The sequence below is a fragment of the Rhinatrema bivittatum genome, chromosome 7, assembly GCF_901001135.1.
Source record: "Rhinatrema bivittatum chromosome 7, aRhiBiv1.1, whole genome shotgun sequence".
NCBI lineage: Eukaryota > Metazoa > Chordata > Amphibia > Gymnophiona > Rhinatrematidae > Rhinatrema > Rhinatrema bivittatum.
This window is the reverse complement of record NC_042621.1, coordinates 224045917-224068986: the sequence shown is the minus strand read 5'-3', so window position 1 is coordinate 224068986 and position 23070 is coordinate 224045917. Positions and strand designations below refer to the sequence as shown.

Genomic DNA, 23070 nt, shown 5'->3' with positions numbered 1-23070 from the left:
TGCTGCTGCTAATTTTATGGCTTCTTGCTTCAATAGCATTCCCTGCTTTGTACTATATTGATTCACAGTGTTTAGAAAACTTGGAGGTAAGTAGGCCATGCTTCTATATTTAATGTATATCTGTGTATTGTAGGTTCAGATTCTTCACAAATCCTTACTAAAACAGCAGGAAGAGCACAAAAAGATTGCCATGTTGGAGAAACAGGTACTTTATATGGAGTTTACCATGTCGACTGTAAATGTATACATTTTTCTTTTTTTTGAAATTTGTGGCAACTTAATTTACAATGCATGTTTTTTTTTTTTGGGGGGGGGTTGTAATGTCAAGTAGATTTTTAGATCTTATTTTCTTATGAAATAAGCTATTGTCAGGGAGCATATTTATATATTTAGCAAGGTTAATATTTTTAATTCAATAGTCTGTGGGGTTTTGTGTGTGCTTTTTTTTTTTGTTGTTTTTAGGTTTTTACATGTAATGAGTTTCCTGAAATTGTGGGTTGTGCTAAAATAGTCGTTTTATCCCCCTAACCTGTGATTGGCCAGACTAGATACCCAGTTCATTTGAATGGACCAGAAGATGTGAAAGTAGTCTGGCTGCCAAAAGACCCAAATTAAGACAGAGAGAGAGAGACATATAAACACAAAAATTAAGCAAGCTATAACTTAGAAACAGTATATTGGTTACTGTTTGCACAGCTGTCAGCAGTTGGCAAAGGTGCATCAAGGTGGCATGGAGCAGTGTTTCCCAACCTTTTCCAGCCCAAGGCACACCTGCATTAACAAAAATGCTGTGTGGCACACCAATCTCTTTTGGCAGGCAATACAGACATGGTCGAAAGAAGAGCTAGGGAAGCACCGAAAGCCCCATCAATCTCTCTTCCAAAGTTTAAAACGAAGAGAATGAGGGAGCAGACACATCGAACTTGTCACAATGGACCTGCTCCTACGTACAAGTGCAGAAGGGAGAAGGAAGAAGTCATGTGATGCGAGAAGCCAGCTTGGATAGTTATATTGGTTATCACATGTGGCTGCCATGGCTCTTCTATTGTTGCTGCTCCCAGCAATCAGAGTTGCAGGTAATGCTCAGTGCATGCATTCCCTGTCTCTCAGCCCAGAGATAAGACAGAGGTTGGAAAGACTCAAAATAAGAAAGGGGTAGGGGGGGGGGGGGGAATGAGGTGCTGTGTGTGCACCAAACAAATGGGGCCTGGCCATCTGTTCCCTGCATGCTGCCCATTGATTCCCATACTCCTGGACTCATGCTGTAGCTAGGAAGAAGAGGCATTGCCATTCATGATCATGCAGAAAAGAGTGCCTATATGGTTGAGCTGAGAGCGGAGCCCAGGTCTGGATCTAGGCATCAGGTAGTGGTGACTTTGCCATGGTACACTGGGAAACACTGGCATATAGAGTACAAGTCCTAGGTGGCACTTTGTGTTTCTGCTCTAGATGAGAGCCCTTCTAGACAATTGTATGTAAAAAAAAAAAAAAAAAAGTTTCTTGATGCTGCACAGTTACCATTGCTTTTCCGGATGGAAGTGTCAGCTTGGGAAATGACAAACACAAAAATGTTTTCTGTTGGAATTTTTACTATCTCATTAGTGGGAAAGCCCTAGATTATGAATTTCTTCTGTGGGGGTTGGTTAATCAGTGTGACAGTGACAGTCTGAAGTATTCTGGCTTTGATCTGATGTCATGAGCTTTGTTTGTGGTTGGAGTGTGTTTTGGGTTGGCATTTTGTTGGCATATGTTAATTGGTAACAGATGGTCATAGAGGTCTCATATATGAAGTGATTGACAATTTGATGTGAAGGTGGTAAATATGTATGTAGAGGCAGCGTGGTTGTCAGTTTGATTAATCTGATTTCCCTTTGAAGCAGGGATCTGGGTTTTGTTTCTGTTTGATGTTTTTATACTGCTAATACAGATTAGCATTGAGAATACCAAATGAACAGGGTTCTAATGTTTTAAGTGTTTGTCTTCTGCATGAAATCTGTAGGTTAGGTGATATGCTGTGTATGGTATGTTATCAGCTGAGGTGTGGTTGCAGTCTGCAATGAAACTTATAAAGCAGCTTGTGTAGATGGGATGAGGTCCTGTTGAGAGAGACTGTAAATGTCAGCTGAGTGTTTCATTCTGGTTAGGAAGGCTAGATGTAGCGGCAGGTTGTATGGCTGTACCAGAACTTGTACACCAAAAGTTGATGGTACCTGCCAGTCAAGTTGACAGGTTGCTGTAACTAGTTGTGATGGAGTTGACTGCATTGCATTAAACAATTTTTATATAATGTATCTTACATAACTTTGCATACTACTAAATGAATTGCACAAAACCCTCAGCATAGATATAAAAGTTGAATTAAACTGCCCTTAATGCAACCACAAGTTATTAAAAATAACTGGTTTTATTTATCCAAAATAAGGAACATTGACCAAAACCTTAACACTGATCCTCATAAGCCACCAACAGGTCTGCTTTTCAGGATATCTACAATGGAATACTTGAAAGATGTGCATATGTTTTGGCCTATGAGCCTAGTAAATATGCATAGTGACAGCAAGAGCACCACCCTTAAGTGAGAAGGAAGAGGTAGTATTTTTTTTTTTTTTTTTTAATGTTTTAACAATTTAAGGGCTTCTTTAAAATCTAGTGGAATACTGATGCAAGTATTCAAAAATGATAGTGCAACTTTTACTTAACATCACCTCTAATGTAATTTCATCTCTCTACTAACCTGTACATTCAATATACCACACTGTCCCAGCGCACGAGCCTTCTTTTGACGTTTTTGGAGTGAAAGGGTCCCCTTTCCCTAATGGCCAGGTACTTGCGACTCAGCAGTGGTAATTGATGTAGTAGAATCGTGATCCTAAATATTCCTTAAATGGTATTCTGCCCAGAATTGTTTTGGCACCTTTTAAGGAAAACACTAAATTATGAGCTTTAGATATGACCTCTTCTGGTTTTAACTTGGGCAAACTGGAAATGCAAAAGAAAAGTAAAATTGGATAACTTACACTTTCCACAAGTGTGTATCCCAACCATTTGTCACACTACCTATATGAATGTAATAATTCATTCTTCTTTTAAAGCCTGTCCAACACTTTCAGTAAACTTGCTAAAATGGCTAGGAATCATGTTTAACTATTTGCAATACTGTTCGTTTCCTTTTGTGGCAATTCTTCGTTTCTCCAAGGACAAACAGGATGGTAGTCCTCACATATGGTGACAACATCATCAGATGGAACCCCAATGCAGAAAACTTATGTCAAAATTTCTAGAACTTTCTCGTCACACTGAGGATGCCTAGCATGCCCTGTACCATGCATCCACGCAGGGTCTCTCTTCAGTCTCTCATTTTTCCATGGAGCTGTGAGCCTCGCGGGGTGACTGAGCTCAAAACTTTTGCTTTTCGCCTTTTGAAAAACTTTTGTTTGCATTTTTTTTTAGCATGTTTTCCATTACCAGGTCCCTCTCTGTGCCTTCCTGTAGTGTCCCCTGTCAGGGAATTCGGCATTTCAGGTAAGTTCTCTTTCGTGGTCAGTTCCTCCTAGAGTGGCAGTGCCTTCGTGCCCACTGACCATCGCCAACCGCTGCCATCACTTTTGACTTTCAGCCATTTTGTTTCGCCCCCATCATGGCCACGTCCGTTTTTTTTGCCAGTGCTCCCCCCCACCCCGTGCCCAAGGACTATGTCTATCACTGATCGTCATGCGGAGTGCATCTTCTGCTTGGGGCATCGCATGACATCCAGAGTTGCCTCTTGTGCGCCCAGAGGACCCCAAAGGGACATCAGCTTTGACTTGACAAGATGGATCAGCTCTTCAAGTTGACAGTCCAAGCCATCTGCATCTAAGGACCTTGGAGCCGCACCAATGGACACCATGCCATAGACATTGGCAGGACTGTTGCTTCCGTCTGTCACTGGTGGATAGGGGCGCCGGAGACTGATCATTATCTATCTTCTCCGTGCCAAAGACGCCAGGTTTGTCAGCTTTGACCTCAGCATGGGGTAAAAACTAAGTCGAGCATTGAGAGAAGCCTAAGAAGCATAGGCACCAGTCCCTGTTGCTGCAAGGTGCTGGGCATGGGGATGCACTAGCTTTTGCCTTGATGCCCCCAAAGTGGCCCTATGGCAAGGAACGCCATTCCTCTCTCAGTGCCCAGGTCTGCGAAGGTCTTCACCTGTCCTGGTGCCAGTTGCTGATTTTCCCCCCTCCCCCCACTTTGTAGATCTGAGGAAGATCTGGTCACCTCTCCTTCCTCCCAGTCTGTGTTGGCATCAGCGGCGGTGGAGCAGGCGCTGCAGGGCTTTGGTCTTGCAGCACTGGAGCCTATGCCACCCTTCCTCATACTGCTTCTGGAGAAGCTCAATGTGCTCATCGGTGCCTTACCGATCCACTGGCGTCTGTTCCCAGGGCAGCATCAGTACCTGGTGGGGCACAAAGGCCTCTCCCTACCAATATGGTGGTGGTTCATCTGAGGAAGAAGCTCCGCTAAAGCCGGCAGACACAGAGACCTGCAGCCCCTCCATCCAGTTCTACCAGTGCTTGTACCTCTGGACATAGGCTGAATATCTAGGGCTCATCTCCTGTAGCATACAGTGAGGATGAGGATCCCTATGACCTTGGGGGGGAGGGATGATCCAATGGCATTCTCTTCTGAGGACTCTGGTCTCCTGTCAGATCCTTCTCCTCCAGATGAGCGAAGAAATCTCCGCCTGAGGACTTAACCTTCTCAGGGTTTGTGAGGGTAATGGTGGAGGCCAACCCTTTTCAGCTTTTGACAAAGGAGGATGCCAGGCACAAAATGCTTGATATTCTCTAGTTCATGGAGCCTCCTAAGGAGATTAGGACAGTCCCAGTACAAGAGATCCTTAAGGAGTTGCTGCTGAGGATATGGGAACACCCCCTCACAGTGCCTCCTGTTAACAAGAAGGCGGATGGGGGTTTGATGGGGGGAGGGGGAAATGCGTGTGGTTGTGTGGGTTTGTATATATGTTGAGGTTGAATAAACCTGGAATGTTGCCAACTAGAGTGCTGGATGTCCTCTGCAATCTTTTTGAGTGGGGGGAGGATCTAGGCTGCGGGTGGTCTTGTACAAAGCTTATGAATCTGCAGAGGTTTATGCTAAGGGTGTATTTCATGTCTAACATTTTCTCTTTTGTAAACATTGATGGGTTGCACTCCCCCATTAAAAGGAAAAACCTTCTTTCGGATTTGAGGAAACATGGTGTGCATATGTTGCCTTCCTTCAGGAGACTCACCTGGAGAATGGTGAACATCAAAAATTACAGCATGAATGGGATGGCCATCGTTTCTTTTCCTCTTTCAGTTCTCGCCAGCGGGGAGTGGTCATTTTGATAAAAATGTTTTGAGAAAGAAAAATGGGTAACCAACCCCAATGCTTGTTTTTGTCCTGGTAGTGAGGAGCTTGCAGGAGGGGGGATGAAAATGGTGTTGCTTAACGCATATGCACCAAACGTTTGTTCTCATAGCTTTTTCTCTACTTTGGTTGCTAAAGTGTCGGAGGAATATGATGTTATGGGTGATGACTTCAGTGTGGTTGATAACCCCTTGGTGAACTGCAAACCATTGAAGAATCCTAAGAAAAAACAAGTTGATTTGGGAGTTGGATTTGTATCACAGGAGCTGCAGTTAATTGACTCTTGGCGCACGCTGCACTTGGAAGACCGAGAATATATGCCATAGTAGTCATGAGAGGCCATATCATTGCATATCAAGCACATACATTCAGGTGGCTCATACTGTTGACTAACTTTACAAACTCAACATTGCAGCCAGCATCCAAAAGATTAATGACCTGTTGCATCTCTGGAAGGCCCTTCCCTTCTCAGTAACGGGCAGATGTGCTCTAGTGAAGATGATTCTTTACCTATTATAAATGCTCCTTATACGGCTTAAGATGAAGAGTATTACATTTTTCCACTCAATGTTGAGCACTTTTGTATGATATAATAGAGCACGGGTGCATTATAAGATTGGATAGGAAGCATGGTGGTGTGACCTTGCCGGTTTTAAGAATTTATAACATTGCATGTCTTTAAGTACAGGAATGGGTATCAAATCATCCTAAGTTTGATGTCCAATCTGCCATCAGCCCCTCTACATCTCCCAATTCCCCAGGCAACATTGTTGCATCTGTGTTCAACTAAATTATCCTCACAAAGTTTCTGTGTTTTGGCTTGTAGCAATAAGAAAGGCACGGTCTTGGTGGAGAGGGTCCATAAGTTGAAGATCTTCGGTATCACCCTTTCTGATTTGGACTGGGAATTTGGATTTTTTTGTCTGGCTTGGGTAATTCAATTTTCAGGGGTGGTCTAAGAAAGGGCTCCATAATTTGGCTCACCTTGATTGATTCAGAAGCTTCTTGTTTGAACAAATGCAGGCGGACTGGCATATAAAGAGAACAATTTTTTGCATATTTGCAAGCTCGTCATTACTGGTGACGTTTCCCAGATTGTGCCGACTGAAGAGGAAAGCTTTTTGGAAACACCAGCTAAATTTTAATAAAATTGCTCTGTGGTCAAGACAATCTGTCAATAACTTGCCTGCTCCACAAATTTCGTGCTTAGCGGTGTTGAGTGTGAGGACCTGGGAGTCACAATTCAGGATGAGCTACTGCTTCAGGCCTTTGTTAATCTAGGTCGTCATCATGTCTTGGCTAGTATGAGGGAGATTCAATTTAAAATTCTTTGTAGAGCTTGTATATCTCAGGTTCTGGGAGTGAAAATGAAGCTGTGGGACTCTATCTTTGAAGTGTAAAACACTCTCTGATAGTTTCTATCACATGTTCACAAAGTGTCAAAAGCTACAGACCTTTTGGAATAAGGTCACTGTTTTTATTGACCAGATACTGGGCTGAGGTTCCTTGGTCTGGGACAATTGATTTTTTACTGTCTTTGGGAGGGCAGATCTATTTTATCTCAGGGAGGGAGGAAATTTGTTGCTGTGGCTCTCCTCTTGGCTAAAATATGTGTTGCTGTGCTAGCGGCTGGAAGAAGCCCCAATCTTTGTTCAATGGAAAAATCTGATGCAACAGAATGCACAGTTGGAAATAAAACGGAAGCTGCTACTAAGAGGTGGAATACTATGATTTGTGGTCAAAGGTGTTGCTTGCTATGTAAGGGAGAAAATGTTTTATTTCTCCTTTAAAATTCCATTGATATTAGACAAAGGATACGGGCAGCACTCTAATGTGACTGAATATGGTTGTCTGTATGAAATGGGGGTTCATATTTGATTAAAAAAAAAAAAATTACTGAGTTAATACTGTCGCTGAGATGGCTTACAGCTATTGCGTATTGACACGAAGAATTTAAAAAAAAAAAAAAAAAAGGTGGATGTGGTCTACCTAGTCCAAAAGGTGGCTGGATTCGATACACGCCAGCTGCCTCACCAATCAGTTGTGGTCAAATCTGCTTGCAAAAGAGCCAAATGCTCTTGGACCTATTCCTCTGTCCCCCCAGGGAAGGACCACAGAGCGATGGATGCTTTAGGGAGGAAGGTGTTCAAGTCACCATAATTATTGCCTGCATCGCCACCTACCAGCTCTACATGAGCTAGTACTCGCGGGACATCTAGAAGTAGGTGTAGGAGGTGGCTGAACAGCTGTTTCAATAGCAATATTCCCTCATGTTGCTGGTGCAGAAAACACGAGGTCTGTGCAACCTATGATTTCGAGATGGCATCGAGAGATGTTGCAGCGAGAATCGGCGCCTGCAGAATTTCATGGCTGCAGGACTCCAATTTCCAACTGGAGGTACAGGAAATATTTACTGATGTGTTGTGCACTGGAGAGAATCTCTTCGGAGATAGGATGAGGGATGCTGTGGCTCAGCTTCAGGTCAACCATGAAACCCTCCAACAACACTAATACTCTGGATCTGTCCTCCTCAGCCAGGAGGCTGTTGAGACCAAGGCCCAGGAAGTCTGTCTTTTGCCAAAGGAAGTACAATCTTATGCCTCCTCTATCCTGTCAGCACTATCAGAGCTCACGCGGCCATTCCAGGCAGCAGAGAGCTCCTAAGCCCCAGCCGGCTCCTCAGTCAACTTCAGGGATGGGGTTTTGACTGGGCCACTGGGAGCATAAGCCATGTGCCCATACCCAAAATAATGGACCTTCCAGTTGGGAGCAGGCTGCAGTTCTTTGTGAACCAGTGACCCAGTGTAACCTCAGACCAGTGGGTTCTGTCCATTTGTCAGGAGTACCAATTAAATCTATTGGGTGTCTTGCCAAATTACCCTCCGTGCCCACATTGGGGGCTGTAGTGCATTTGGAGCTCTCCTCCCTCTTAGCGGTCGAGCCTGTACCACCAGGGCAAAGAGAGCAGGGATTCTACTCCAGGTACTTCTTGATTCCAAAGAGAACAGGAAGACTCTGTCCCATTCCAGACCTAAGTGCCTTGAACAAGTTTCCAAAAAGAGAAGTTCAAGAGCGTTTCCCTAGGCACCTTGATCTCCCCCCCCCCCCCCCCCCACCCTTGCAAAAAGGGGACTGGCTTTTGCTCCCTCGACCTAAAGGATGCATACACTCATAGAGATCTTCCCCAATCACAGGAAGTATCTCCGATTTGTGGTGGGAACAAAGCACTTCCAGTACAGTGTGTTGCTGTTTAGGTTTGCGTCTGCCCTATGGGTCTTTACAAAATGTTTGGCCATGATGGTGGCGCACCTCCACAGACTGGGGGTGCATGTCTTCCTGTATCTGGACGATTGGCTGGTCCAAGAGCACATCTTAGGCAGGGGCCAACAGGTCCATGCGCTTGATTATTTGGATATTAGTCACTTGAGTTTGTTCTCATCTACCCAAAGTCCCATCTCAGCCCGTCACCTCAATTGGACTTCATAGGGGCACTGCTAGACACGCTTCAGGCCAAGGCCTTTCTGCCCTGCCAGAGGGCCATCGCTATGGCGACCATGATGGCAGAAATTCACCAGAGCCAGCAGATAACCTGGCACATGTTGAGGCTGTTGGGCCATATGGCCACAACAGTCCATGTTACTCCCCTGGCATGTTTACAACATGTGAGAAGCCCAGTGGACCCTGAGGTCACTGGTGCCAGGCCACGCGGAGTCTCCAGGACTTCATCTGAATCACCCCATTTCTCAGGGATTCATTGTCCTGGTGGTGGGTACTTTCCAATCTGGAACAGGGGATCTCATTTTGGAGTCCCTCCCCCCCCCCCCCCCCTCAAATTGTTCTAACCACAGATGCAGCTACCCTGTGGTGGAGATCTCATGTAGATGGGCTCAGCACCCAGGGTCTTTGGTCCACTCAGGAACGTGCTTGTCAGATCAACTTCCTGGAGCTTTGGGAGATCCTGTATGCACTATGAGCTTTCAGAAATCAACTGCCAACAAAGTTGTCCTGATCCAGACCAACAACCAGGTAGCTATGTGGTATGTAGTCAAACAGGGAGGCATGTGGCCATACCTCCTGAGTCAGGAAGTGGTCCAGATCTAGTTGTTAGGTCCTGTCCCAAGGGATAGTGCTCAGGGCCTTGTACCTGGCTGGGACGGGGAACATTGAAGTGGACAGGCTGAGTCAAGTCTTCAGACCTCACAAGTGGCCCCTGGACCAGGGGGTAGCAAATCATATATTCCCCTTTTGGGGGAGTCCAGACATAGATCTGTTAGCATCCCCCTGCAACAGGAAGGTGCCTCTGTTTTGATCCCTGTACAGGTCAGACAGTAAATCAGCTTCGGATGCCCTTGCCCTTCATTGGGCAAGGGTCTTCTGTATGCATATTCTCTAATTCCCTTAGTGGCGAAGACTCTTGAAGCTTTGCGAGGTCAGGGGGACTATGATCTTCATTGGCTGAGGTGGGTCTGGTTTCCGCTCCTGCAGAAGTTGTCCATCCGGAAACCGATCAGTCTGGGGACTTCCCCAGATCTCATCATGCAAAATCAGGGCCGGCTGTGGCATCCCAACGTCCAGGCCCTGTCACTTACAGCTTGGATGTTGAGAGGTCGATTCTGCAGCCGCTTGATCTTTGAAGATGTCTCGAGTCCTGGTGGCTTCCAGAAAGCCTTCCACTAGAAAGTCCTATGGACCGAAGTGGAAAAGATTTTTCTGTGTGGTGTGAATAGAAGGCCCTAGATCCATTCTCCTGCCCCACACAAAAACTACTTGATTACCTTCTACACCTGTTGGAGACTGGCTTGAAAAGCAACTTAGTTAATCTTAGTGCAAATGGCACTTACCACCAAGGTGTAGACGGTACGCCCATCTCTGTACAGCCTATAGTTGTATATTTCATGTGGGGCCTGCTTCAGTTGAAGCCTCCCTAAGGCCGCCTGCTGTGTCTTGGGACCTCAACGTGTTACCAGTTAAAAGCTCCTTTTGTGCCACTGCGCATATGTGACCTGAAGTATCAGACCTGGAAGGTCATATTTTTGGTGGTGGTCATTTCAGCATGCAGAGTCAGCAAGCTCCAGGCCTTAGTGCCTTATCCACCTTATACTAAGTTCTATCATCACAGAGTGGTCTTGCATATGCACCCTAAGGTGGTGATAGGATTTCATCTTAACTAGTCAATTGTCCTGCCAATATTCTTTCCCAGGCCCCATTTCCACCAAGGCAAACGAGCACTGTACAGTTTGGACTGCAAGTGGGCCATAGCCTTCTGTCTAGAGCGAATGGAAGCCCATACAATCCACCAAACTTCTTATTTCTTTTGATAGGAATAGGTTGGGCGTTGCCAACACACTATCCAATTCGCTAACGGATTGTATCTCCTTCTGTTATGCCCAGGTGGGACTGCGTCTCGGGGGGGTCATGTCAAGGCTCATTCTGTCAGAGCTATGGCAGCTTCGGTGGCCCACTTTCCAGCAGTTCCCATGGAGATCTGCAAGACTGAGACATGGAGTTCTCTCTACACATTCACATCCCATTACTGTCTGGATAGGGATGGGCGATGCAACAGTAAGTTCGGCCATTCTGTCCCTCAGAACCTGTTTGAGGTGTAGAACCCAACTCTCCCAACCTAGGGCCCCTTCTTTTGGTTCAGGCTGTCTCTGCCCTCTGTTACCAACAGCACTAGTGTTTGCCCATTGGCACCTGCTTAGGTGTTTCTAGCTAGGGATTCACCCATGTGTGAGGCCTATCATCCTGCTTGTCCTCAGAGAAAGCAGAGTTGCTTACCTGTAACAGGTGTTCTCCAGGGACAGCAGTATGTTAGTCCTCACAAAACTCGCCTGACACCCTGCAGAGTTGGGTTTCTCCTGTTTTTATTTTAATCGTAATTCTATGTTACGAGACTGAAAAGGGACCTCGCGTGGACACATGGTGTAGGGCATACTTGGCATGCACAGTGTGCCTAGTCAAAGTTCTAGAAACTTTGACATATGTTTTCACATCGGGGCTCTATCTGATGTCACCCATGAGTGAAGACTAACATCCTGCTGATCTCGGAGAACACCTGTTACAGGTAAGCAATTCTGGTTTATTGAAGGTGTCTTTTTTTTTTTTTTTTTTGGAATGGGCAGATCATGATGTGTGCTTCTGATTTTGAGAATGAGAAGCTTGATCGCCAGAATGTGCAGCACCAGTTGTATAAAGTTCTGAAGGAGCTGCGCAAGGCAAGAGAACAGATAACACGTCTAGAGTCAATGGTAAGTTCACAGAAGCGTTTGACAGCTTTAAGACCTTCAGTAATTTTTAATTATTTTCTGTGAGAGCTGAGTACATGCAGCTGCACAATATAGTAACCTATGACTGTATACTTGCTTCCATATTTCTTGCTAAAGTTAAAAACCATAACAAAAAATTTGAAGGTCTCTTGGTTGTATTTTTAGTATCCTTGGAATTGTTTTGAGGCCAGAGGTTTAGAAGCTGCCCACAAGCATCATAGAACTTATTCTCTGTCGACAAGCAGGCATGAATTAGCTATAATGCGCAGGTAATGTCATCGGACAACACCGACATGAACTTTCCTCGGCTCAATAAAGGCTTTACTCTGTCTTCATTCAAGCTACTGCATGGACACGTCCCAGTCTTTCTCTTAAAAACTTTTCAGTTCTTGTCCTTAATCCCCTTGTACTGCCTTGTTGCTTCTATTCTTGCTGCTACCTTGCCGCCCTTCAAACAGTTGTTTTTTTTTTTTTCAGTTTAAAAAAATTTGCGGTGGCGGTCAAAAAGCAAATAGAATGTTATGAATGATCTGAAAAGAAATGGAAAATATACTCCCTCTGTATCAAGCCACCACCCCATGAGTACCATGTGCCGTTCTAGTCACTCCATCTCCATATCTGAATTAGAAAATGTGCAAAGGGGTTTTAACAGTTTCCCTATCATGAGAGGCTACACTGGTTAGGGCTCTTCAGCTTGCAAAAGACGGCTGAAAGGAGACATGGTAGCTTATGAAATCATTAATGAAGTGAAATGAATAAATAAAGGACAGTTATTTTCCCTTTCAAATAACAGTAAAACAAGGGGATGTTCCATGAATCCAACAATTAACAGATTTTAAAAAAAATCAGAGGGGAAAGTCTTGAATTAGGTAACTTATCCGGCTAATGTTAGCTAAAAAGGTATCCTGGATATTAGCAGGATAAATGTTCCACTAAGTATCCCCAAATAGTGAAGTCTACGTTTAGCTGGATAATTTAACCTAGCTAGCCATATTTTGAATGTCATCGGTGTTTAAAGTTATCCTGTTAAGTTAGCCAGATAACTTAAACTTAACCTGCTATTATTTTGAATATAATTGGTTAAGTAGTGAGCATTTTCTTTTTATTGTGCAGGCCTGTCAACCTAATTAGCAGCCCCCCACTCAAAATATAAAAAGTGACCTGCTGGGCCAAACCCCAAGCCCACCCTTACAGGTCTGAAAGGATTAACTTTATAAGTGAGAAAACACTGAAATTATAATACAGAGAGAGAATCTAGGCTAAATTATGCTGATAGGCCAAAAACTTTCAGCAAATTGTAAACCTATCTTGTTGGATGGCACAGATGGTTCTGATTACTGTGACATATTCATCTTAGTCCCTGAGAATGTCCTAAGCTCAGTATTTGTTGATATGTGCCATAAACAATTTGCTATGGTCGAGAGTTCTCTTGCTTTGTGGGAAGCTTGGTGAAACTAAGCAGCTGAACAGTTAATTTGGTCTAAGATGCCAACTAAGTAGCCTGACAAAATGGAAGAGGAGATGGAGGAATGGAGGAAGAAGGAAGAAATCCCTGATGGTAAGAAGGGCAGCAAAGGACAATGAAATTACATGGAGCAATTAGTGAGCAGATTATCAGCATACAACAAATATATTCTGAACACAGTATTGGTATTTCTTGCCTACAGGGAATGGTTTGGGAACTGGTCACCAGGTACTGAGGTGCTGTGTGTATGAATGTATACATATATATTATGTGTGTGTGTGTGTGTGTACACACATCGCTGTCTTTTGTTTTGTTTTTTTTACGCGGAGCTGTGTGGTCACTATATTCAGCTTTGCTCTCTTTTATTTATTTATTTATTTAAGGTTTTTATATACCGGCATTCATGAAGCAATCACATCATGCCGGTTTACAGTTGAACAGGGGGTGCAAAATACAGTGGAACTGAACTGGTGCAGAAGAAATAGCAGTTACAAAAAACAAGGAAGATCAAACTGGGATAAGAGAGAGATACAGAAGTGATTTTAACATCATGTAGAGTTATTTACAGATAACTGGTGTGGCTGCATTCTTGAAATTGGAGAGGCGGCATTTTAGGATAGGTCCGGAAAAGCTTGTTTAAAAAGTCACGTCTTAAGTCTTTTTCGGAATGTAGGGAGGCAAGGCTCCTGCCGGAGATTTGGTGGGATGGAGTTCCAGAGTGAAGGTCCCGCTGTTGAGAAGGCCCGTTCTCTAAAAGTTATATGCCGTGTGGATTTGGTGTGAGATACCTGGAGGGATCCTCTGTATGCTGCTCTGGTCGGTCTAGAGGCGATATGTTGGGGGAACGGGAATTGTAGGTCGAGTGTGGTAAGATGGTGGAAGGTTTTATATATAATGGTGATGGACTTGAAGATGATTCTGTAGTAGATGGGGAGCCAATGTAAGCTTTTTAGGATGGGTGATATGTGGTCTCTTCTCCTAGTATTGGTAAGAATTCTTGCTGCTGCATTTTGGACCATCTGTAGAGGTTTCATGTACGAGGATGGAAGGCCTAGTAGGATAGCATTGCAATAATCTAGTTTAGAGAAGATTATTGCTTGTAGTATCGTTCGGAAATCATGAAGATGGAACAGAGGTTTTATTCTTTTCAACACTTGGTGTTTGTAGAAACAGACCTTGGTTGTACGGTTGACGAATGCTTTCAAATTCATCCTGTTGTCTATTATAACTCCTAGGTCTCTCACTTGGGTGGAGAGTGGGTAGGCTGGAAGAGTATTGACGGTGTTGCTGATTTCTGGGGAGATAAGCAGGAGTTCGATTTTGGCAGTATTTAATACAAGGTTTAGGCTGGCAAGAAGGTAATTGATTTTTTGGAGGCAGGATTCCCAATATTCGAGGGTTTTGGAGAAGGAATCTTTGATCGGGATCACTATCTGGACATCATCTGCGTAGAGAAAGTGTTTGAGTTCTAGATACGTTAGAAGCTGGCACAGCGGAAGGAGGTAAATGTTGAAGAGGGTGGGTGATAAGGCGGATCCCTGTGGGACTCCTACAGGAGAGTTATGGCGGGGATATTCTTTGTTGTGGATTTTCACTTTGTAGCCTCTGTTGATGAGGAAAGTTTTGAACCAGGCAAGAGCCGTACCTGTTATACCAATGGTTGAGAGTTGATTTATGAGGATGGAATGGTTAACGGTTAACTGGTTTTTGTAATTGATTTTGGTTTTTGTAATTGATTTTTTTCTACAGCTGCAGCTATTTTTCTTTCCCTTCCTTATGGTAGTTTTATTTTCTCTTTCCACTGTCTGCCAGCTGCATGGTGAGCCTTAAGTCGCTATGCATCCTGGCAGTCTAATACTATTCCTTATTAAATACTGCACCTGCAGTTTAGTATCTGTGTCTGAGGACAGACATAGGGAAGTTCTTGGGAGGTCTATGTAGGACACTGAGCCTGAAGACTTGCCTGAATTCTGCCTGGGCAGGGTTCCATGTCATTTCACTGATCAATCAGTATCAATGGAAGAGATTGAGGACCACACTGTTCCTGTGGGTGAGGGGAATGTGGATTCTCATCTTCCCCACATTCAAAGGAACTAGTCTCCACGGGCAGGAGCCCTGGAATACGTAGCCTTCCCTCCTGTTTGCCTGTGGTGGCAATGCAGTCTCCTTGGGTAAGAGGGTGAGCAGGAGCCTGGGCAAGCATCATTGCTGCTGCATCTTCAGTGCCATGTCCAGTAACTGTTGCCCATGCACATCTGTGCCAGTACACCAATGGTCTGACGAGTCTGTCAGGACTGCCATTGAGCACCATGGTTACCCTTAATGCTTTTGAGATCCCAGGGTGCTCTCAATGCCATCGAGGTGCGTGAATGCCTTCGATGCCGTAACTGCCATGTGTGCGCCGAGCACGCTGGCAGTGCCTTCTGTACCGTAAGCATCTGTGGGTGCTTACGGTGCACCAGTCTCGATGCACCAGAGGAACAGCATCAACCTTAGCATCATTGAGCGCCTTGGGCTTCGATGCAACGGAATGGTGGCAGATGTCTAGTGTCAGTCTGGACCGCATCGGGGACCAAGACTGCCGTCAAGCGCTATCTGAGCTGCCATTGACACTCTCGATACCATCGAGGTGCATGCGTGCCTCCATAGAGGCCATTGGGCATGTTGGCCAGCAATACCATTTGTTAGTGCTCTCAACTATATTGAGCACCATCAATGAGGCTCTGGGATTGCCATTGAGTGCCCTGGTCACCCTCGAGGCCATTGACTGCCAGGGCTCCTGAGAGCCCTCAAGTGCCACTGAAGCCCTCGGGCGACAGCGGTTTTGGGCCTTGGGCGACCTTGGTGCTGTCGAGCTCCAGGGTTGCCATCGACCAGAGGCACCATGGAACACAGAGGCATCTGGGTGCAGTGGTCTGGTGCCCTCAAGGCTCCTTTATGTAGGGTGCAGATGGGGCACAGAGGGGCATCTTGCTGTTCCATCACTGGCCTATGGCTATCGGGCATCATGGATGCCAATTATCTCAGCCTTGATCCACTAGAATTGGGGGAGTATTGGAGGCCCCACCCAGCTTCGTGCTCCATTACTGCTAATGAGTGCTAGGTTTGCTGTCAAGGCTATTGGCATGCATGGCTGTTGACAAGGGACTCCCTCGGACATATAGTTAAGCCGAGGGAAACAGTCTATGGCACCGGCAGTCATTGGTTCCTTTGGGCACCGCTGAGGCATTTTGGGGCCACAGAGCCTCTGCCTGCAGATGCCCCTGGCATCCTTGGTACTGCCAGTCCATCAATGCCTTCAGGCACCGTGGTTTCAATCTGTGCCACTGGCCTTTAGATATCCATGGTTGCTTAGGATGGTGCTGTATGCTGTTGAACTGGTCAAGACATGGTCACTTTGTTTTGGCTCAAATAATTCAGTTCTTAGGAGCCTGGAGAGATTTGCTTCAGGAAGAAAAATGTTCCGCTTTGTGTTTGATGGGCCTGGTAAAGTCTCTTCTATGGCCAACCGAGTGTCTGTGAAATCTGTCTCATTTCTTTTTAGAGACACAGCTGCTGTGGTGCATGTAGTTTCTCTGATTAGTCTTCAGTGGGGCCTCTGAAGTCAGTGGGATCAGTTCTTTCAGCATTATCACAAGGATTAGAGGAATTTGAGTACACGCATAGGAGGGTTACATTGCCCAGAAGGTCCTTTCAGAAAAAGTGAGGATAAATCTTCAGCCTGGCCTTGGCAAGTTTGGTATCCATATCTTGTCTGTCAATTCAGTTTGGTTCCATTGGGAATGTGTCTTATTACACAAGAGGACGGCAGTCTTTATCAGCACTGCCCTCACAGCATGGATGTTGAGTGTTCCATAGTGTTTGTTCCTTCCCAAAGAAGTGGAGGGTGTTCTGATTTCTGCCTGAAGATTGTACGGGTTCAAATGAGAGGCTTTCATCTTGGTATAGGACCAGCCAGCTGAATGTTTTCCTTGTGGCCAAAGGGACTTACTTCAATATCTATTCTTTTGCTCGTTCTCGAGCCTTGGTTCTTTAAGTCCAAGTTCATATTGATGCCATTTAAGATGTAATGCCAGCAGGTTGAAGAGACTTCAGTTTCCCTACACCCTTTAGTATCAAAATTCATGAAAGAATTGTGGCATTCCAAACCTCCACTCAGTAATTTAGTGCTCTGGGACCTCTATCTATTTTTGCTCAATTCATGAAATCTTTTCAAGCCGCTTAAGATTAAGTGAAGTGCAGGTTCTGATCTTCTTATTTACCATAACTCCAGTTCTTTCAAAATAAGGTGGTTCTGCAAACTTGCCCCCAGTTCCTTCAGAAAGTAGTTTCTGCATTCCACTTCAATCAAGCCTTTGTGCTACCTTAGTTCTTTCTAAGTCCACATACACCTAAAGAAAAATGGACTGTATGCTCTTTTACCTGTAAGAGTGCCTTGGCATATTAGAGAGGACTCATTCTGTTGTTAAGCTACTCAACTGTGTGTGTCCTAGATTGGGAAAGGCAGTTGCTGTACAAACTGTGTACAGTTGGCTAGCAGACTGTATCGTACACTTATATGCTAAGTGTGCTTACAAATTACACTCTGTCAAGACTTAAATGAGAGCAAGATAGCTTCAGTGGTTCATCTCTGGGCTACTTCCATTGAAGATATATGCAAAGCTGCTACTTGGTTATCAACCTGAGAGGATAGTAAATTTAGATAAGCAATTGTGCACAACCTGTTCATCCAGTAGTCCACTCTCTATGTGGTGGGACCCCTGGTGGAGTTGTCTATTTAAATACTTTCTCCTCAGCTTCAGACTCCTTGTATATTATGGCTAATTCATGCTTAAACAGGATTTGCTGTCTACAGCAAGCTAAATTAGCCATGCCTGATACCCGCCCCACCTCCCCTGGAAAGTCAACTGCCTTACGAAAGCATAAGCTCTGGAAGAGACTGAGCTCATGAGGCAGCACATGTGTGGGAATTTTTGTGCGTACTTAGTGAAGCCTTTACTGAACTCTTGAGAGATGAGTACATGTCAGCACTGTCACACAACATCTGTGCATAACAGCTAATTCATTCTGCAGTCTGTGGAGAACCCTGTTTACAGGTAAGCAAATTTTTGTATGCCATGTATATAGTAATTTAAGTTTTTGCTACAAATGCTTAATTGAATATTGAAAAACACAATGTATATAATTTCTGTGAAGTTGTAGCCAATTGCCCAAGGATTCAATTTGTTGTAATTGAAATCTGAATAACCAGACAATGGATGCAATTATATAGATAACCATGTTGACAATAACTTGAAACTTGTTTAAAGCAGCAGTACTAGTCTTCAAATACTAATTTACCTGTTGCATTGATGCATTACTTTCTATTGGAGTTATACATCTTTCCTTTTTTGTTCTAGTGCATTGCTTTTCTTTTCACTTTTCACTATTTTTTAATCTAGTACCTTTGGCATGGCCATCTCTGTTCAATTCCTGTTGTCTCTGTACTGTATCTGTTCCATGCTTGTCTAGGTTTCAAATAAGGATCAACACAAGCATTGTTTGCTTGCACTGCAGGGAATGGTTAGGTAGGGAGTGATCAAAAACCTTCACTTGGATCTCTTCATGAAAAATACAGGAATCAGAAAGGTGAAAGGGGACTTGAATGATTTTCTGTGGATTTACTACCCATTAAACTATCACAAAATATGTGTAGTACTGCTGCTTTAAGGCAAGCGTTAACTGATCAAGATATCAGGGACTGAATCTGGGCTTCAGCCGGTTATATTGCTTAAAGCTATCATTTTCTTTCCTATCTTCCCCACAGCCCACAATTATTATGTACTAGATATTTGAACATTGTACTTTGGTTAAAGAATTATTCTTAACTTCACCCCATAATGCCCTGTTAAATATTTTATATTATGGTTAGGTGTTTTTGTTTATACACTTGGGTGTTAGTGATAAATTAGCCTCCTCACCTATTCCTTTTCTTTCCAAGAATTCACCAAATGCAACAATAGAAACATTTGGATATCTTCTACAAATGACAAGGCAGATTCAGAAAAAATATTTATTATACATTGCGCATTAAAATGCTTCTCATGCTGTAAGTGTGCTCCAGTACCCTTTTTCAATTTGATTGTAAAACTCTTCAATTCCTGCATCAGACAATGCAAGATTGTGCTGTTTCGTTTTTCCAGAAACATTCCCATTACACAGAACCATCAAACAATCTTCCAGTTGAGTTTGAAGACAAGTTGATAGTGCGTGATCAAGTCTTATCACCAAAATGTTCCAATCTATTGAATGAAAGCTTCTTGGAGTGCCCGAGATGCAAAGCACAATATCCTACAAGTCAACACAGAGAGTTACTGGCTCATCTTGATTACTGTACAGATTAAACTTCAGAAAAACATGGACTGATGTACCCCAAGTCAATATTCAGGTTTTCAGCTCTTCAGGCCAGTACTGATGTACTTTGACTCAATTTTTAATTTTTGACATCCGTGTTTGTGCATTTTATATCTTTAATGCAGCAGTACCAATATTTTTTTTTTTTTAACTTTTTTGAATTGTGCCTCCTGCAGTTGGGGAACACTCGTTAAAGCAGCGACTGTTGCTAAGTTGGTCAAATGAACTTGCCTAACATTTGAATCTATTGTCTTATGCCCCAGTTGTCTGTTTATTCTCCTGTTTTGTTTTATTTTATTATATTTTTACAATTGTTTGCCATCTAAGATATGCACCTTTACTTTTGATTATCACCAAGGCTCTCAAATACCTTTGTAAGAAAAAAACACATTACAGTATAGTATTACGAGTTCAAAGGAATCTTTATCAAGGCATCCTTGAAAGTGAAGCATTATGTAATGCTATTGATAGTTAAATATTTATTGTTAATAGGGCTCAAAAACTCCAGAAATGCTTAAAACTAGCTACCATTATCCAAAACCAATCTCATGAAATGCAAAGCAAAAAAAAAAAAAAGCAGTATTGTCCCTGCATGTGCATTGGAGGATGTATACTGCAGCCTCCCAATAAGCAGCAGCATCTCCACGGATTAAAAATCTGAATATATTTACATTTCTAAAATGCCACAATGGAGGTTCTTGCCAGAACCAAAACACTGGAATCTTTGCAACTGTAAATATATTCAGATTTTTTTAAATCTGTGGAGATGCAGCTTTTGATTGGTACTCTGTGTTTTTTAATAGCGGCCCCTGCTTGTCAAATTGAAAACAGAGTCCCTTTTCAGCCCATTTGTTTAGCTAAATTCAGACTTAACTGGATAAACAGTGTGATTTGAAAATCCCACCTCACTGCCCAGCCCCAGGCTAGCCAGATAAACAGTTACCTGGCTAGCTTAGGGGGTAGAGTGGGAACATTCCAGGGTGGACAAATGACCATTTTCAGTGCTATCTAGCTAACATAGCCAGCTAACTTTAGGAAGGATAAACTTATTTGGCTAATTCTGACATAGCTGTATATCCAAGCAAAGTTACCTAAACAGGTTTATCTGGCTAACCTTTGCTAGCAGGCTGGTGGCTTACAAGAAACCCTTTGCTATCCATTTTATCTTGGGAAGGAACGTGGACAGGTTTTTTTTTTGTTGGGTTTTTTTGCTTTTTTTTTTTTTTTTTTTAAATACATTTCCAAATGCTTTTAAAATTTCATTTTTGGATCCTAGTGACTGAGTAGTACTGAGGGTATGCCTCTGTAGAGCTTTTTCTTTCCTGGTCTGGGACTGCCGAGGGTTCCTTGATCCACATGGAGCATACCATTTAGGGGAGGGAAAGCGGCAGAGATTGCCGAGGGTGAAAACATCTCTTCCTCCTCCCACCTCTGCCAGCATTCAGTCTTCAGCTGTTTTTGCTGTATTTTATTCATCACTTATGTGGATGATACCTCTAAAGAGTTTTACAGTATCATGCCAGTCAAATTAGATTCATAGTGGTTGGAGTGGCCAAATAGCTTATGAAAACCTTGAGCATTTATTGCTTCTCTGAATTAAATAGTATTCTGTGTGAAAAAGTGAATTTTCATTTTCAGCACTAACTAAATTGTAATCAGCTAGTACCACTTTATTAACATTATGCATTTCATTTGATTTTTCACTTTATTCTTGTTTGAAAGTGTCTCTTTCTGAGTGCCAGCCACTCTTATGAATCCAAGTAAATCAGGGGCATCTTTGTTGCTACTCATGTATAGCCACCAAACTGTCATGCATAACTTCAGCACAAAGAGCTGAAGAGCCACCGCAAGGGAAGATGTTCAGAAGCACTGTTACAATGACAGGGCACATGTACTACAGAATGATGAAGGAAAAAAAAAAGCATCTGACAGGCAGTGTGACCTGCTTTAATAAAAAGGAACAAATTCATTCTTTTTTTTTTTTTCATATTTTCCTGAAGATTATTGACCTATAATCCCATACCTGCAGAGGCAAAAGCGCTCTTGGCACTTTGTATAGTGCGAAACTACTGAATTGACCTGTTGCACTGCTGTTCTCTCTAAGGTCGACAAACGGAAAGAGAATATTGATGGCTAAGGAGGAGATTAATTTTTGCTAGTTTCCTTCTAAATTCTTACCATGCAAAGGCAACAAAAACAGAATGATATTTCTGTGGGACAAAACGCACCTAGTTTAAATTAAGCATAATTAGTGATTACTGGGGCATGAAAATGTTTCCTCTGGATCATCTATAACAAGCAAGTTGAAAACATTTTAAACATAATCTGGATTTGTTTTTAAAAGTACACTCCAGATTTGTTTACACTTTGGTGTTCCAGAATTCCAACCAGTCAACAGGTGGCGATCTGGGACCATCTTTTTATCTATAGATTTATTTGGGTACTAGGTTTACCTTTTTAAAATCTAATTTTGTTTAAAGGCTTTTTTGTAAACTGAAGGGTTTTTTAATATGTATATATGAAATGTTTTCTTGCTGATTGTGAAGATTTTCTACTTTTGGACAAACCTGTAAAAGATTAATAAAATCTTTAAACTTTGTGGGATCTTTTTATAATTGAAGAAATAACATTGCTCATCTATTTGAATTATCTTAATGGCAGCTTGTTACTGAAATGCTTCTTTACCTTTGGCCATATTTAGTAGTTCCCTGTATCTACTCAGATCAGTCCAAACTGCTGGGTCCCTGCCAGCAGATGGAAGCAGAGAAAGTTTCACTGACACTGCATGTAACCCAGTGTACCACCTGCAATCCCTCAGTATTTTTCTGTCTCCTGCAGATGGTAGATGTGTAAAACTGCAATGTGGAGAGAGAAAAAAAATCAAGACAGTTTCTGGATCCTCCCAGGGGTTGTGAGGTGCTGGTGGGGCAGGGAGTTGGTGACCCTTCTGATAGTTCAGTCCAGAGGTCAGTGTGGTGCACATCTGGTGGTACAGATCCATCATCCCCCACGAGACAGCAGTGAAACCTGCTGGCAGTTCTGCACTCCAAAACCTAGTAGAGCAGGGAAGTATCCCTTTTATACGGTTTGTCCTGAGCTGGGTTGCTAAAGTTTGGCGAAAGGAGACTGATATAGCCAGTGGTCTGGCTCTTTTCTGATCTGCCATGCAGCCTGCACTCCTGGAACCTGAACCTCTGCACCAAAAGAAGGTATTGGTTTCTGTGTATCTTTATTTGTTCTCAGAGTTAAAAAAAAAAAAAAAAAAAAAAAAGAGAGAGAACAAGGAACTAGATAGGTTCCAAGGGGATAAGCTACCTCAGCAGCTTGGGGAGGTTTTTCAGCAGATTCTCTGCCTGCGGAAGAGACCAGGTATTAGCTCCAATACACTGAGTGACTGTTCTCCCCCTCCCCTCCCCCCCCCCGCTTGCCATTGTGGTGCCACGGGTGCAGGGAGGAACAGTGAATGCGTGCAGCAAAAGCATTTGAGGGTCTGCATAAAGCATGACCGCACCAGTAGAACAAGCCTCACAGGTGATGGGGGGGGCTAGTGCTGATGCT

At 43.4% G+C, this 23070-nt stretch overlaps 1 protein-coding gene across 4 annotated transcripts in view; it reads left to right on the top strand.

The window, feature by feature from the left end:
• The window catches only part of CEP55 (centrosomal protein 55), a 127726-nt gene that overhangs the window by 84925 nt on the left and 19731 nt on the right, over window positions 1-23070 (top strand). For 2 of the 4 annotated variants that reach the window (XM_029609897.1, XM_029609898.1), the window contains exons 7-9: window positions 134-205; window positions 11511-11636; window positions 19302-22111. In XM_029609897.1, coding sequence (XP_029465757.1) covers window positions 134-205; window positions 11511-11636; window positions 19302-19502 — 399 coding nt within the window. In that variant the 3' untranslated portion in view covers window positions 19503-22111. Of the gene's footprint in view, window positions 1-133; window positions 206-11510; window positions 11637-19099; window positions 19208-19301; window positions 22112-23070 lie in introns of those variants that run through there. The other 2 variants (XM_029609899.1, XM_029609900.1) reach the window with 2 other exon arrangements.